Source organism: Sphaerodactylus townsendi, linkage group LG07, assembly GCF_021028975.2.
Source record: "Sphaerodactylus townsendi isolate TG3544 linkage group LG07, MPM_Stown_v2.3, whole genome shotgun sequence".
Taxonomy (NCBI): Eukaryota; Metazoa; Chordata; class Lepidosauria; order Squamata; family Sphaerodactylidae; genus Sphaerodactylus; species Sphaerodactylus townsendi.
The window spans coordinates 85601840-85616745 of NC_059431.1; the positions used below are offsets into that span (position 1 = coordinate 85601840).

The 14906-nt window shown below is 41.9% G+C and overlaps 1 protein-coding gene across 7 annotated transcripts in view; it reads left to right on the plus strand.

Annotated features, from left to right (window-relative positions):
- Positions 1 to 14906, plus strand: part of CCDC171 (coiled-coil domain containing 171) — a 181493-nt gene that overhangs the window by 45138 nt on the left and 121449 nt on the right. For all 7 annotated transcript variants that reach the window (XM_048502903.1, XM_048502902.1, XM_048502899.1 and 4 more), the window contains one exon: positions 6262 to 6364. In XM_048502903.1, coding sequence (XP_048358860.1) covers positions 6262 to 6364 — 103 coding nt within the window. The remainder of the gene's footprint in view (positions 1 to 6261; positions 6365 to 14906) is intronic.

A 14906-nucleotide genomic window follows, 5' to 3' on the forward strand; every position in this document is an offset into this window, starting at 1 on the left:
CAAACTTTGGGAGAGCTATGAAATGAAGCCTCTGGATGAACACACAAAATTATGAACAAACTCTTAAACTTGCTTTCAGTTGTAATACTTGGCAGATTTTTTTTGGTCCATCTTACTTTGTTTGACCCACTAATGAAATATTGCACGTTTGCTGTTAACAGCGGCGGAAATTCCAGCTGTTTCTCTGTGGTGCCACCATGTGGCTTAGGAATAACATAGCTGTTAACTGCCAATCCCTGTTCCGACTGGAGAGGCAATGACTTCTAATTTTCAGTGTGGTGTTTTCCTAAATAGAATGTATTGTGTCTCTGACTGCCTCAGAAGGAGATACAAATGGGTGCTTCTCAGCAAACAAATAAATAAAAATGTTTAAGAACCTGTCTTTGTAATTACATAGTCTGGTGTCTGAGATTATGAACTGCTTTTTATTGTTTCGTTGGCTCTCCTGGAGTTTTTTACATTGCTCCGTGAATTTAAGCTACTTTACACAGTTCTGCCGGTGAACTGCTGATAATCTTCCAGAAGCTGTTGCAGTATCACATTTTAGTTGTGGTAACCTACCCCATAAAATCTGTTCTTGCAAGATTACTTGCTGTCTCTTCTCTCCATAGTGACAGCCATATGGAGTGGCAACCGGTTTGCTAAATGTTTTGTTAGCCGGTGAGGCAGGAGTTCGTAACATACAGAAAATATAGGGGCAGCCTATGGATTTAGTAGATGGGAATGTGCTCTGGGCTTCAGGCCTATAGAGGGCGCCAAACGGCCAAATTCTATAGTTCTGTGGCGCTTTGGCCTCCTTTTCATAGCAATTGACCCTTTCAGCTGTGTTAATAATAATCATATTTCAATAGCCCTAGCAGTGTGCATAGTTTTTTAGAGAACAAAAATGATAGGTCCTTGTCCTGCAGATCTTACTAAAAAAGAACAACAAAGAAAAGGATGTGAAGGAATGGGGAACGGCAGAAGAATATGCTTTCACCATTTCAGTTGCACATATTTTGGTGAAAAGGAGATAGCAGGCTGGAAGGAAGAATAAGGAGGAGATGGGGAAAGTTGGAGCTTTGCTGACAGCTGCAGGTGTGGGAGGCATAAATATGGGATATGGGAATTTTACATACTTAAATTATCCATCTAGAAGGGTGAGGTGGGTCACCTTCTGTAAGTATTAATCTAGATATATGAGCCGTTTCCCCCTACATGCAACCCTTTTGAGCCCTTGGACACTTTGCATTCTGATATAAAGTGATGGGATCAATCAAAAATGACTGTTACAAGTAATAGAACTGACCACAGATTGTCAAGGAAGTAGGGTTATACATTACTCTGATAGCAGCTTTTCAGTACTTCAGTCAGAAGCTCAATTTAATTGGGAATGCCTTTTAATACACCGTTTAAAATATTATCTTGTGTGCAGACAAAATGTGTATACATATTGAGGTGGCTAAGAAATCCTCCTCTGGCAGAATCTGTCTTTATTTTGCAAGCATCTAACACACTTAAGCAAAAGGAAGGAAATGCTTCTTTTCCTGGCTATTCATACATGAACCCTTCTCTCATGAGCACACTGATTTGTAACTTGCACTTTTTACTTGTAAAAGTGATTGTTTTACTGAAGGGCTAGTGAGAGCTTCTTGTATATGTGTACAGTGAGAAAGAAAGAGAGATTCTGGCCAGATTTTGAATGGAACAAGTGATTTTAAAAAATGAATGAAGTCTGATGCAGTTATATTATTGCTAATTTTCACCTTAATTATAAAAATGCATTCAAACTGGTAAGATCGAGTGACTGAAATAGAAGTTCCAGTTAGTTGCATTAAGTATTTTAGCTATTCCGCCCAACTGTGTTTAATCAGAAGAATTCTAGTTGGGAAATAAATGACTTTTTAAGTGGGTGGGAGGCAAGATTTTTAATGAGCTACTGAATTTGAAAGTCACTTTGCAACAGAATGAGAATCACCTAGGGAAAATTTATAGTAAAAAAAGAATCACTGATAGTGCGTTTATTGAAATAAGTTCTCTAGTTGTTCAGTCTCCTCATATGGAGAGTCTCTGAGGGCTAGGTACAATAGTATATAATCAGAATGACGCTGAGTTTAATTTACTCAGTTTTTGCAGCAATTTAATTGTGTTGGTTACTAATGTGACATACTGGGTTTCAAACCTGTACTCCTGTTTGGAACTTGCTCCCTGACAGAAGTAAGCTATATTGCTCCAAGGGCAGGATTTTAACTCAAGAAAAGGTAGGCCACTGTTAGCAATCAACCAAAGTCCATACCAGTAGAATATGTTACAGGGACAGAACAAAAACTAGCAATGTTCTTGTGTCCTAGAACCAGGCTAGGTAGGGGGTGACATGATATCCATGTTTAAGTATTGAAGGGATGTCATGTTGAAAATGAAACAAGCTTGTCCCCTTCTGCTCCAGAGACTAGAACAAGTAATATGGGATTCAAAGTACATGAAAAGAGATTTCACCTAAACATTAGGAAGAACTTCCCAACGTTAAGGACTGTTCGACAGTAAAATACACTGCCTTTGAGTGTGGTGGACTCTCTTTCCGTGGAGGTTTTTAAACAGATGCTGGATGGCCATCTGTCAGGAGTGCTTTCATTGTGTATTCTGCATGGCATGGGGGACTTGATGGGCCTTGTAGTCTCTTCCAACTCTGTGATTCTATTCTATGATTCTGTGAACATGTACAGAGCTCACAACGCCATGTTTTTTCAGTGTATGTGTATGAATTGTGTCTTGCTTACACAATTAAAACTGCAGTCAATTCACATTTGTTTTTAGATCAAAGTTCATTCATCACTGTGGGGCTTAACTCAAAATACACCTGTATAGGATCATGGTGTGCATTTCATAGGTTATGTATGCATTTTTAAGAATCATTTCCAAAGCGTTCCTGAGCATTCTAGCCACACCCTTGCTGAACATTTTGGATCATTCATAGGTCACTCATCAGAACAATACATTTCACCCATTAGCAGTAGCCCTATTGTTGACTGCCAACTGCCCACATACTGCTAACAGAGGTGGCTAATTCCTTGAAGATGGAATCAGAAGTTTGGTATGTGCTTAGAAGAAATTTTTATTATATTTATCCCATTCTTATTCCAGTAAACTCAGGCTTCTAATTTTATTGTCTCAGAAACTTGTGGAGAAGGGATTGGTGGAATTATTTCAGAGAAGAGCTGGGTTAGTACACTGCAGCAAAACCAAAAAGAAGGTTTAGTGTCATCTTAAACTTTAGTAAACTAAATCCTGATTCATCAGATGCATGAAGATACTGAAGAAATAGCAAATTAAAGAATGTGGAGGGATGGTTCAGATCATGATAGGAGAACTCCACAATCTTCAGTTTGTTTGTAACAGTCTTAAGATGAGTACTGGAAGTGTTTTGCAGAAATAAGATCCATTCATACATGCCACCCAATGGTATTTGGCCCTTCTTCTGTGATTGAATATACAGTTATAATAAAATTAATGGCAATTCTAAGTGTGTGGGTACATGGTTTCTGGTGTTTGAATAACAGGCAGTTCTTTGTACTTGTAAACAGCACTTGTACAAATGTTTTAAATGTATTAGCATTACAGGGAGACTGATTATCGATCTCATTTCCATCTTTCTGCACTTCATATTACATGTGTGATTTTGATCTGAATTAGGTTAGGCCATTATAGGATTTAAATAAATGGTACTGTGACAGAGAAGCAAGAAATGGCTGTTCTCCCTGTGAAGATAAAAGTCAGCAATAATTTGGCATAGATCAGCCTCTACTGAACATATTAGACCCTCTTACAGCAGAAGTTAGAGAAAGTGGGGTAGTCATTCTGTTAGCAGGGTTCTAGTTAAAGTCAATAGAAGTAGAACTGAGTAATATTACTCGGTGGTTCAAGGGCACTCACACTCTTCCTTTCCCAAGCAGTCTATTCATCAGGTAGTCATAGGTTATCATTCTATAATCTCATCCCTAGGATGATTGAATATGGTGTGAAAGTAGCCAGAATATAAAATCAATGCTCCGAAATCTTGAAGCTGGAAAAGTCTGGCTGGAAGCTAGAAAAATAAACTGGCAAAATTAAGACACAGATATTGCAATAAACATATGTAAATAGAAGGAAATAGCACTATCAAAACAAAAACAGAACAAAAACATGTGGCAAATTAAAAATGAAATATCTAGAAAAGAGAAAAATACCCTGCACTGCAGAGCATATTGTGTAGGTCTGTTGTGTGGCAAGAGATTTCACTACAGTTTGAGTATCTGGTACTCCAAATGCTCATACTATATTGACATATTTATCTTAGTGATATAGGTTTGCTATATGTGCTTCCCCCCCAGCACTGTACAAGCAATGTAAAGTAATGTGGAAGCAGTGATGAAGGCTATCATTCTAGTTTGATTCTATCCAGTAAGAATGACAAGCATCTTAATTTTTGGAATATTGTTGTTTTAGAAACAAAAACACTGGCTGAGAATTCCGTTGGCACTGAAATTCTTTGTGAAGTATAGTATTAACCATCACACAGGGAAACCCATGTAAATGCTACCAGGGATCAAACACTGAAATGTATATGAATAATATATTAGTAGATATACAGAACATATAATTAAAATTGAAATAGTAGAGCAAATTTATAAAATATTTAAACTGAATGGTGGAGAACACAGCAGAGATTCACATACATTGCTTATCTTCTAGCCAGTCATGATACACAGTTGGCTCATAATGGAGCTCAATTTTATAGAGAAAAGATGTTTCTTGCTCAATAAAAAAACAGTGTCTTTAAATCTTGGTGGCAGACTTCTTAGAAAGTGGTGTATAGTCAAAAGTTAAGATGTCCTTCAGACCCTCTACCTAAAAAGGAGAAATAAGAACAATTAATGTTGCTCATCTTCCTGTCTGACTAAAACTTTCTTTTCACACAGAAATGTGGAGAGAGTAGTATAAATTGAGTTTATTTTTTTCTTAACGTTTTCCCAGGTTATCAAAGCAGTTGACAAATGGTCCTAATTCTTTTGGACTGGGAATGAGTGTACATTTGAGTATCGATTGCACTGGCCCCAAGTATGTTCTGAGGAACAGAGGAGGGCTTTCATTGTATACACAAAGTGCCCAAAGTGAGGGCACTCTGTGGGAGCAAAGGAAAAGGAGTACTCAGCTCTTCCCTTCATCTTCCGCCACCTTTCTTTTTACCGTTGTGGCTTTCCAGTCCTACATGTACAAGATAGAGCTGTGAAGACCTGGGTGGAGGTGGGAGATCCCTTGCCTCAGGTCCTATTGCCTGGCACTAGTGGAAGCAGTGGCAGGAGAAACATTAAGAAGAAAAACAAGGCCTTGTCTACTTACAGAAATTTTTTATCATTGAGTTCTGGTGATTCCTAGAGCTATCTGGAAGAAACAAAGGGGTAGCCATAGGAATTGCTGCAAATTCTTTGTCAAGAACTTCCTGCAAGTAGGCATGGCCTTATTGGTCCTCTTAATCCCCCCCCCGGGTGTTCCCTCCCCCACAACCCTCCCACTGGCTGCCGGGCACTACCTGGTAACGCTAGAACAAAAATAAGTCCCCCTGGAGAAAATAGATACTTTAGTGGTTCTCAGCCTGTGGGTCGCAACCTCTTTGGGGGTCGAATGACCATTTCACAGAGGTCGCCTAAGACTCTCTGCATCAGTGTTCTCCAGCTGTAAAATGGATAAATGTTAGGGTTGGGGGTCACCACAACATGAAGAACTGTATTAAAGGGTCGCGGCATTAGGAAGGTTGAGAACCAAGAGGGTGGACTCTATAGCATTCTCTTCTTCTGAGGTCCCTCAAACACTGCCCTCCCCCAAATCTCCAGGAATTTCCCAATTCAAAGTTGACAACCTTAGGCAAGATAAACATGGATCTGGAACACTGGTGGGGTCAAAGCACACTTTTCTGCCTTATTTTTCTGTTGTAAAGTGTTCTTTCCTGTGGGCATAGAAGGACTTTGCTATAAGAGGCTGCCTATACTTTGATCCAGAATGAGGTTTTGGATGTTGCCTTGACAGGTGGGAAAACCGTATTGTTAACATGCGGGAGATGTGAACTGCTTTTTGGAATAGAATCTGGGTCTTCTTGCAGTTGGTGTTCTGGTTGATGCAGCAGCCTTGGGAAGAGGGGTGTTGGTTGGTTACTTTTTATTTTTACCCATGATGCCATACAATGCCCTCCTAATGTAGTGTTTTAGTATGTCAACTTTTTGCCTTTTCTCCCAACCCTGTCAAATAAAGGCCAAGAAGCGGCAGGCCTTCCAAACAGAGACGTGCGAAAACAACACGAGAGCGCTGGAGTTACTCTTGGACAGCTTTTCTGTGTCAAGTCAGCGAACAGCAGGTTAGTTGAAGGTATAAAATGACAGATGCATCTGTCAGTGTTCCAAAGTCACTACATTCTGGGATTTCTCTTGTATTATCTCTTCTCGACATGCTTTGATTTGATGACATGATAAGAGCAGTTCTCACAGCAGTCGAGTGGCCTTGCTAGCTGGGAGAGGGTGACTGAAGGTGGATCTGCTGTTGTCAGCTCAGAACGTGATTTACAAGTGTTGGGTTCTGTGTGATCGGTCAGGAAAGGGCTCACTTACTGTGCTCAAAATCCAACAGAGAAAAGAAGTCCTTACAGTAACCCTACAAGGGGAACAGATGTTTTGATTTGAACTAAGCCAAATTCAGAGACAACCTTCAGCTACTTAAAGGTCATCTATTCAAAAAAAGGTTAGGTAGGACACAGAATGTAACACATCACTCTTTATTGTGCTGCTTTGAAGTCAACTGAGGGATAATGATTACATTTGTTTTAATGATTACAAAGTTTTAAGTCGACTGGTATGTAAAAATGACCTTCCAGATACTGTTTTCTTTTCATTTTCATGATAATATGAAAAGGAAGGAATATTGTTTAACAATGGGAGTGGGGTGCTTTGATGCTACTTTTTCTTTTTTAATTTTTTGGAGACTTTTGAAGCCCATAGTAATACATTCTCTTGCAAAACTGCTCTTTTTTTTTAATTGTCGAAGGCTTTCACAGCCGGAATCGCTGGGGTGTTGTGTGGTTTCTGGGCTGTATGGCTGTGTTCAGGATTTTCTCCTGACGTTTCGCCTGCATCTGTGGCTGGCATCTTCAGAGGACTACATGACCCTCCTTAAAAAGAAACCTAGAGTTACCAAGGATTGAACTTGTGGTTTTCTGTATATCAGCTCTTTTTTCCCCTTATTGTTCTCTGCTGTGTGTGTCAGAAAAGATTTTAGTATAAGATGAAAATGGTCACAAGTGCTGTTAAAGGTTCAAGATAAAATTGTACAAAGATCTTTAAACATTTAGTCTTCTCCTTTGTGGCTTATATTTCAAATATTTTCAAATTTCATAACATCTTCAATATTCAGAAAAGTTACCCCTGTTCTCTTAAGTGTTGTTTTAAGTGCTGACCAAGGCTGGTCACAGACATCTGGTGTGATCTCAATCCACCTCTGTTCTTTCGGCCCTGTGCAGAAACACCTTGGCTTTATTATTTTTAAATAAAAATAGATATGTTTTGTTCTTACCAATTCTCAGGGTGTTTTTTTTTACCATTATTTCCCTTCTGGGAATCCTTTAGTTTTGGTCCCCCTCCCCCCAATACTTTTGCAAAGTATTTTCCCATTCATCAGGGTAAATTTTGGGTTTAATCAGAGTCCACAGCCCATGCGAACTCTTGTTGTGAGTGATGAAAATGTGCCTTATTTTGGAGTAACACATGGAAATGCCCACCCATGGTTCTGCCCATAAGCACCCATCTATGGTTCTGCCTTAGGTTACAAGGTGCACAGGTACAGACAAAACTGTTTGGAAGCTGTGATTTTTCCACTACTTTTTGATGTTTGTTTTCTGCCTTAAAGACACTGGGGACCTGCAGGCAGTTTCCTGTTGCATTCTGACTTTTCCTATATGTTAATGAAATTACCATGAATAGTTAGTGATCATAGAACAGCACAGTAAAGCATTTTGGATTTGTAAACAGAATTTCTTTTGCCTCTGAGGAGGTGTGGAGGCTGAGGGACAAAGTGTTGTGTGGCTTTGGAAACTGCAGAACAATTTGATGAAGCTGGCTAGAATCTCCCCCTCCTCATTGTCTTGCTAGGTAAGGTTTTGAACTGAGCATTCTGGAATGACTTGGTTAGAATAGAGGTTTTGACGTAGGAGTTTGGCTGCCTAAAGAAAAAAAAGCCAGAACAGTACAACTAAAATGTGAGAATAATTACTGAGAGGGAACATATGCCTTTTTGTATCTTTGTTTTCAATTTTGCAGTTGCTTATATGCTTGTGGTCATGAGGGAAGAGATGACAGTGAGAAATATGCCATATGTTAATGTCTTATGATTATTCTTCACCCTCAAGCCTCCACCATGGGGTTGTTATTTTCATTGTTCCAGCAGCCCAGGCATGGTTAACGTTGATTTTGTGAACTAGATTGACAGCCCCCCCAGACTGACAGCCCCTCAACAGTTGCTTTAGTAGATTAAACTGAGAAGGTGACACACTGTCAATATGGATGTGTGATGGAACAGTACTGTAAAACTAGCAAAGTCACATATGACTGTGCGGGGAAGAGTTTTGATCTTCTGAGATTGAAAGGTAGAGGTGCTGAGCTGGATAAAATTAAAGGTTTGTTACTCATAGCCTCAACAGAGTTTTCCTGAGAAGCGGACGAAAGATTCATCTGAACGTGGTCAGAGAAACATCTCTGGGCCATGGGTCCCCGGATCGGGGACAAAGAACCAAAAGGGACGTAACTACCTAAGCAATCCCTTAACCGCAACCATGTTTTATTTCTTTGATTTCTGTTTTTCAATAAAAATCGTTGAGACCTCAGCTGGTTGGAGTTATTGGAGAAAAGAACCCAGGTTTTAATGAAACAAGCGTGGCTCTCCCAGGCTTGCTTTCATGATATGGTGGCAGCTTTTGTGGTCTCCGATACTCCAGGGTAAACACCTTCGTGGATTTGCGGCAGGCTTGCTTTCATGATATGGTGGCAGCTTTTTGAGGGATCTTCAATACTCCGGTGTGCAAGCTGGTAACCAGAGGCTCTGAGGGTCGTTCAGAGGCCGGGATGGATTACCAGGACAGCATGAATGCTTGGAGAGGAGGCGAGCCAGCAGCATCCTACGGGGGAAAGCGGAGGGACCAGGGCTCTAGGCTTGAGCAGGTGGCCCCACCAGAGCAGTTCCCGGAAAGTGAGGATAGCTGGGCTGCCACCATATCATGAAAGCAAGCCTGGGAGAGCCACACTTGTTTCATTAAAACCTGGGTTCTTTTCTCCAATAACTCCAACCAGCTGAGGTCTCAACGATTTTTATTGAAAAACAGAAATCAAAGAAATAAAACATGGTTGCGGTTAAGGGATTGCTTAGGTAGTTACGTCCCTTTTGGTTCTTTGTCCCCGATCCGGGGACCCATGGCCCAGAGATGTTTCTCTGACCACGTCTCAAGATGGAATTCAAAATCCTTTGTTTTCCCCTTCTCAGGAAAACTCTGTTCAGGCCATGAGGTAACTTAGGCCTTTGAAGTTTCATCCTAGCACCTCTGCATAGTTTCCTGTCCTCCCTTCAGGAGATCAAAAGGCAAAGATGCTTTTCACAGTCATATGTGACTTTGCTAGTTTTACAGTACTGTTCCATCACAGGATGTGTAGTACTTGCGTAGTCATTTTACAAACAAGGAATCTAATGAGCGGTGGCTAAAAATTACATATTGTGGAAGACAATCTTTTTGGCAACTGTGTCGCAAGTTAACTCAACAGTATGAAAACCATTACACGATTCACAGAGAACCCCATTACACGATTCACAGAGAACCCCATATCAATAAAATTGTCACATTTACTTCAAACCCTGTCATGAAAGCTCAGGGAGGCTCTCAATTTACCCATTCCTCTAATAGCAGCTGTTTGAAGGTGGGAACCAATTGCCAACCAGAAGCCATACTAGGTAGTAGCCTTGCCTACTTTCCTGAAACATACCTCACTGAAGAATAGTGCTCAGAAGACCACAATGAGGATCTCAGAGAACCACATGTGGCTTCTGAACCATTGAGTGGCACTTTTTACAATATATGCTGGTGTTTTTATTTATTTAAAATTGTTATACCTCACCTTTCCTTTGGGGAGGGAACAACCCAGTAGTCCAACACAGCTTATAAAATAATGCAAATATATGTATTTCAAGAGTTTTAAAAAACTAGCCATGTACATGAGCCGTTTGGTTAATTGAACTGGGAGAGCTGACAGAGCTGACCCATGGAATGCCTACTCTTATCCAGTCAGATGACACATGCCCTTTTCCTGTGCCCATGGTAGCAACTGTGCCACAGGTTGACCATCCATGTAAAATAATATGAATGAGAGAAATAAGGATAGCAGTCTTATTAGTCCTCTTATGAAGACATAAGTAAGACCAGAAGGAATTGGTTTAAACAGAACATGAGCAGCATGGTACTAGAGTAGAACTCTTGGTTTGTTTAGCCAATTCCTGACCTTATAGGAAAATACTCTGCACCTAAAATATCATGTAATCCAGAAGAATGTCCAAGGGAAAAGACTACATCAACCGATATGCTTTTGCTAATCCTTATAATGACCAGTTACACTTATATCTTGCTTTTCCTTCAAGGAGCTCAGAGTGGATTTCAAGGGGCCCTGAAGTAGTCTTTTTATCCTGGCTGAGACTTGATTAGTTTTAATTGTTTTCTTGTAAGCTGAAACCTATTGTTGCATGTATTCAGGTTCTTTAACACATTATTCTTTTTCTGACAGAAACTGCTTGCGGCACATCCCTTAGGCCTTTCTGATCAGTCAAAGATACACCAGCTGTTACATGCACCTGGGTTGACTTGGTACCTGCTGTCTCTAAAGTATAAAACTTCTGTCTGTGTGGTTGAGCTTTCCTGTAGGTTGACATACATTGCCTTATCCTCCTTGTATATGATATTCAGACAAGGCCTCAGTCCAGTGCCGGATTTACCTATAGGCTTGACAGGTTGAAGACTAGGGCCTCAAAATCTAGAGGGCCAAGGTATAATATTTTTGAAACTGTCATAGGCTGTTCTTACACATGCTGTCATAATGCACTGTAGTTTCTAAATAACCCTTCAGTAATTTTCCTTGCACTCAATCTCAGAATAATACTGTCAAGCTGATAGCTCCATACTAGCATTGATTTCTAGACCACAAGATTTCTAGATTTCTAGACCACAAGAGTTATCAAGTCCAACCCTATCCCATGCAGGGATGCACAATCAAAGCTGACAGATGGCCATCCAGTGTCTGTTTAAAAGCCTCCAAAGGAGACTCCACTACACTCTGAGGCAGTGTATTCAACTGTCGAACAGCCCTTACTGTCAGGAAGTTCTTCCTGTTGTTTAGGGGGAATCTCTTCTCCTGTACCATGAATCTATTACTCCTTGTCCTAGTCTCTGGACCAAAAGAAAACAAGCTTGTTCCATCTTTAACATGACATCCCTTCAAATATTTAAACATGGCTGGTGTCATGAGCCAGCCCCTGGATATCTACCAGGACACAGAGGACTCTGAGGCAGAAGTTGAGGACACAGTGCAGCCAGAGGAGGCTGCTCCAGATGAAGACCTGGCAGCAGAGCCAACTTCCAGCCCTTCCCTGCTTGATGTCATGCAGGTGGAGGAGCCTGCAGATCCTTCTAGGGAACCTAGTGATGAGCCAGCTGTGCACAGGAGGCAGAAGCAGAGGCAGCTGCTTCAGAAGCAAAGAAGGAGTGCCTGTATGGCAGAAAGATATGGGAGAATAGAAGTATCTACATCTGATGAGGATTAACTCCTTGCAGAATCCCAGCCCCTGGGACAAGGCTCTCTATATAAGCCTTGCTGTGAGCCTGCTTCTGCCTGGGTGCAACAAGTGTGTTTCCTGTTGCTTCTGCGTGCCTGGTCTGCTGCTGAGCTCCAGCCTGTTTGCCTGATCTCCTGTCCCATGACCAGTTGGACTGGACCTGACCACACCCTGCCTGCCTGCAGCACAGCTATCATATCACCCCTTACCTTTATCTTCTCCAGACTAAACATACACAGCTCCCTAAGTCTCTCCTTTTAGGGTAGACTTTTTCCAAACCTTTTACCATTTTGCTTGCCCTCCTCTGGACCCATTCCAGTTTGTCAATATCCTTCTTGAATTGTGGTGCCCATAACTGGACACAGCAGGGGTGGATCTGCCACAGGGACATGTGGGAGTCACATGACCCTAGGCACACGCCATCCTGTCATGTGTGTGTGGGTGTGTGCAAAATTGCCCCCACACCTCTCCTCTGTGCCGACCCAGCTTGTCCTACCTGGATCGCCTGAGCTGGGTCGGTGCGGGGGAGGACTGGATGGTGCAATCTTGTGCCCCCCATGCCTCCCCTGCACTGCCCCAACTCATCCCAGCTGGGTTGTCTGGGCTGGGTCGGCGCACGGGAGGAGGGGATGGCGCAATCTTGCGCCCCCCCATGCCTCCCCGTGCTGCCACGGCTCATCCCAGCTGGGCTGTCTCAGCTGGGTTGGCATGGGGGAGGAGAGGATGGCTGCCCAGCGGCTCCCTGTGTGGTGGGCAGCCGTAGGCCACTCCTGCCCACATGGCAGGAGCTAGCCTGAGGCCGTGGCTCGGCTGCGGGCAGGTCAGGCGCCGAGGCCTCTTGAGCCGGCTGGCGGCGCCGACCGCTCCCCGCACCCCACTTACCTCACCGCTGAGGTAAGTGGGGTGTAGGGAAAGCATGGGACAGTGCCCAGGGCAGTTGTTGCCCTGGGCATCCTTTTAGAAACGCCTCTGGGACACAGTGTTCCAGGTGAGGTCTGACCAATGTAGAATAGACTGGTATTATTGCGTCCCTCGATCTAGACATTATACTTTAATTGATGCTGACTAGAATCTCATTGGCTTTCTTGGCTGCTGCATCACACTGCTGACTCATGTTCAGTTTGTGGTATACTAATACTCCCAGATCCTTTTCACATGTACTGTTGTCAAGCCACGTGCCACCTATATGTACGCATTTCCTTTTTTCTGCCTAAGTGTAGTATCTTAAATTTATCTCTGTTGAAATTCATTTTGTTAGTTTTGTCCAAGTTCTCTAATTTGTCCAGGTCATTTTGACTCTGTTCTCTGGGGTATGAGCTACCCCTCCTAATTTTGTGCCATCTGAAAATTTGATTAGCATGCTCTCTATTGTATCACCCACAAAAATATTGAATAGTACTGGGCCCAGGACAGAACTTTGTGGCATCCCACGAGTTTCTTCTTTCCTGTATGGAGATGAGATATTGGTGAGCACTCTTTGAGTTTGGTCACTCAACCAATTACAAATCCATTGCCTAGCCCACATTTTACTAGTTTGCTTGCAAGAATATCATGCCAAAAGCTTTTCTAAAATCAAGGTATATTACATCCACATCATTCCCTTCGTCTACCAAACTTTTCACTCTACTGCAAAAAGAGATAAGATTAGTCTGGTATGAGTGGTTTTTGAGAAACCCATATTTACTTTTAGTGATTATAGTATTCTCTTCTAAGTGCCTACATACTGTCCAATAATCTGCTCTGGAATCTTTCTTAGTATTGGTATCAGATTGACTGGGCGGGGACACACACACACACACACACACACACACACACACACACACACACACACACACACACACACACACACACACACACACACACACACACACACACACACCACACACACACACACACACACACACACACGTCCTCAAAAACACACAGTTAAAGATTTAGCTTTAAGGTCATCTTTTACTTTTTGTTCAGCTCCCTTCTGCTCCCTTCTGCTGTTTACTCCCTTCAGAGTTTACTCAAAAGAGCTGGATAGCAGTTAAATAGAGCTGGTGACTCACCAGAAGCCTCACCTCTCAGAAGCCTGAGGCAAGGCCAAAAGCGAAGACACGGACACACAAACAAAAGCCCTCACAAGCCCTCAAAAAACAACACACAACCCCTCAAAAACATATGCAGTTAAAGATTTAGCTTTTAAAGATAATCCCCCCGAAAACCAAATTCATATTTTGCTCTCTATTAAGCTGCCTTCTGCTTCCTTCCACTACTTTCTCAGATATTTGATTTTGTTGTTCCAGGACTTCACTCAAATGCATCCCCTTTTGTAGACCCCATCTTCCTCTAGTCATGAGGGTAGGGGATTGGGAGGGGCCTCACAAGTGGAATAGCCTAGGACCTGTCTTCATTTAAAACCAGCACTGCCTCAGCAGTATGTATCCTGTTCACACAAACTGGAAGTACAGTCTTGCTGCTATTCCGATTGTCCCCCTTTAAATTATTTGTGTAGACAGAACTTAAGGACAGAACAGGAATGGAGAGCTTCCCGTGAATTTACAAACTTGACAAGAGTCAGGGAAAAGAGCTTAATAGTCCCTCCTACACCTACCTTGAATCGCAGCCCCCAGTGGTTGTATTTTGATTTTAAAAAATCATGGATATTCATGTAAGCTAATTCCATTCTTAGTCCTGTTATTTATTTTTAAACTGTTTCATTAGGACAAATATTTGGGCTCAGTGGCTTGTGAGAAACTACTTCTGTTTCTCTCTGTGCCCTACCCCCTAATCAATGATTTATTTTGTACATATTGCATCTGATGAGGTGACTGTTCTGACACACAGCTTCAGAAAGTGGATTGAGTGATGGCATGCCAAACTGTCATCAGAGCCAGTGCCAGAAATTCTAAAAGACAACTTTATTTATGAGCGCAGTGGGAAAACTGGAATTTGAATTGGGAAGAGAAGACAAGAAGGGAATGTGGTGTTTGTGACACTGTAGCCATGAATTTAAAATGGCTTCTGTCATCAATCAGGTTTCTTTTTCCAATTTTGTA